This window comes from Mandrillus leucophaeus, unplaced genomic scaffold (genome assembly GCF_000951045.1).
Source record: "Mandrillus leucophaeus isolate KB7577 unplaced genomic scaffold, Mleu.le_1.0 Scaffold74, whole genome shotgun sequence".
Taxonomy (NCBI): Eukaryota; Metazoa; Chordata; class Mammalia; order Primates; family Cercopithecidae; genus Mandrillus; species Mandrillus leucophaeus.
In genome coordinates, this window is record NW_012108030.1 from 2,542,109 (window position 1) to 2,542,480 (window position 372).

At 55.1% G+C, this 372-nt stretch overlaps 1 protein-coding gene across 1 annotated transcript in view; it reads right to left on the reverse strand.

Annotated features, from left to right (window-relative positions):
* MYH14 (myosin, heavy chain 14, non-muscle) overlaps window positions 1-372 on the reverse strand; it is a 145,176-nt gene that overhangs the window by 72,253 nt on the left and 72,551 nt on the right. Inside the window, exon 15 of the mRNA XM_011966061.1 lies at window positions 289-369. Within this exon, the coding sequence (XP_011821451.1) occupies window positions 289-369 (81 nt within the window). The remainder of the gene's footprint in view (window positions 1-288; window positions 370-372) is intronic.

Sequence of the window (372 nt, forward strand, 5' to 3'; positions counted from 1 at the left end):
AAAAAAAAAAAAAGAAGTCACACTTGGACATAAAAACAAATGTGAGAACGACAGTTACAGTGAGAGCCCTGATTAAACGAATGATTCGAGCCAGGCCCTGTGACAGGCACGTTCTGAGCCCTAATCATCTATGGTCACAAAAGATCGAGGAAGCAGGTGCTGTCACCTTCCTCACAGAACCCATGGGGCATCCTGAGGCCCAGCAGAGGAGGAGCTAGACCGTGGTCACGCAGATGCTGGGAGAGACGGAGCTTAACCCTGTGTGGGCTGGGAGGGGCCTGGGCTCACCGGCCGCTCGATGAGGTCGATGCAGGGCTGCAGGTCGAGGCCAAAGTCGAGGAAGGTCCAGGGGATCCCCTCACGCTGGTACTC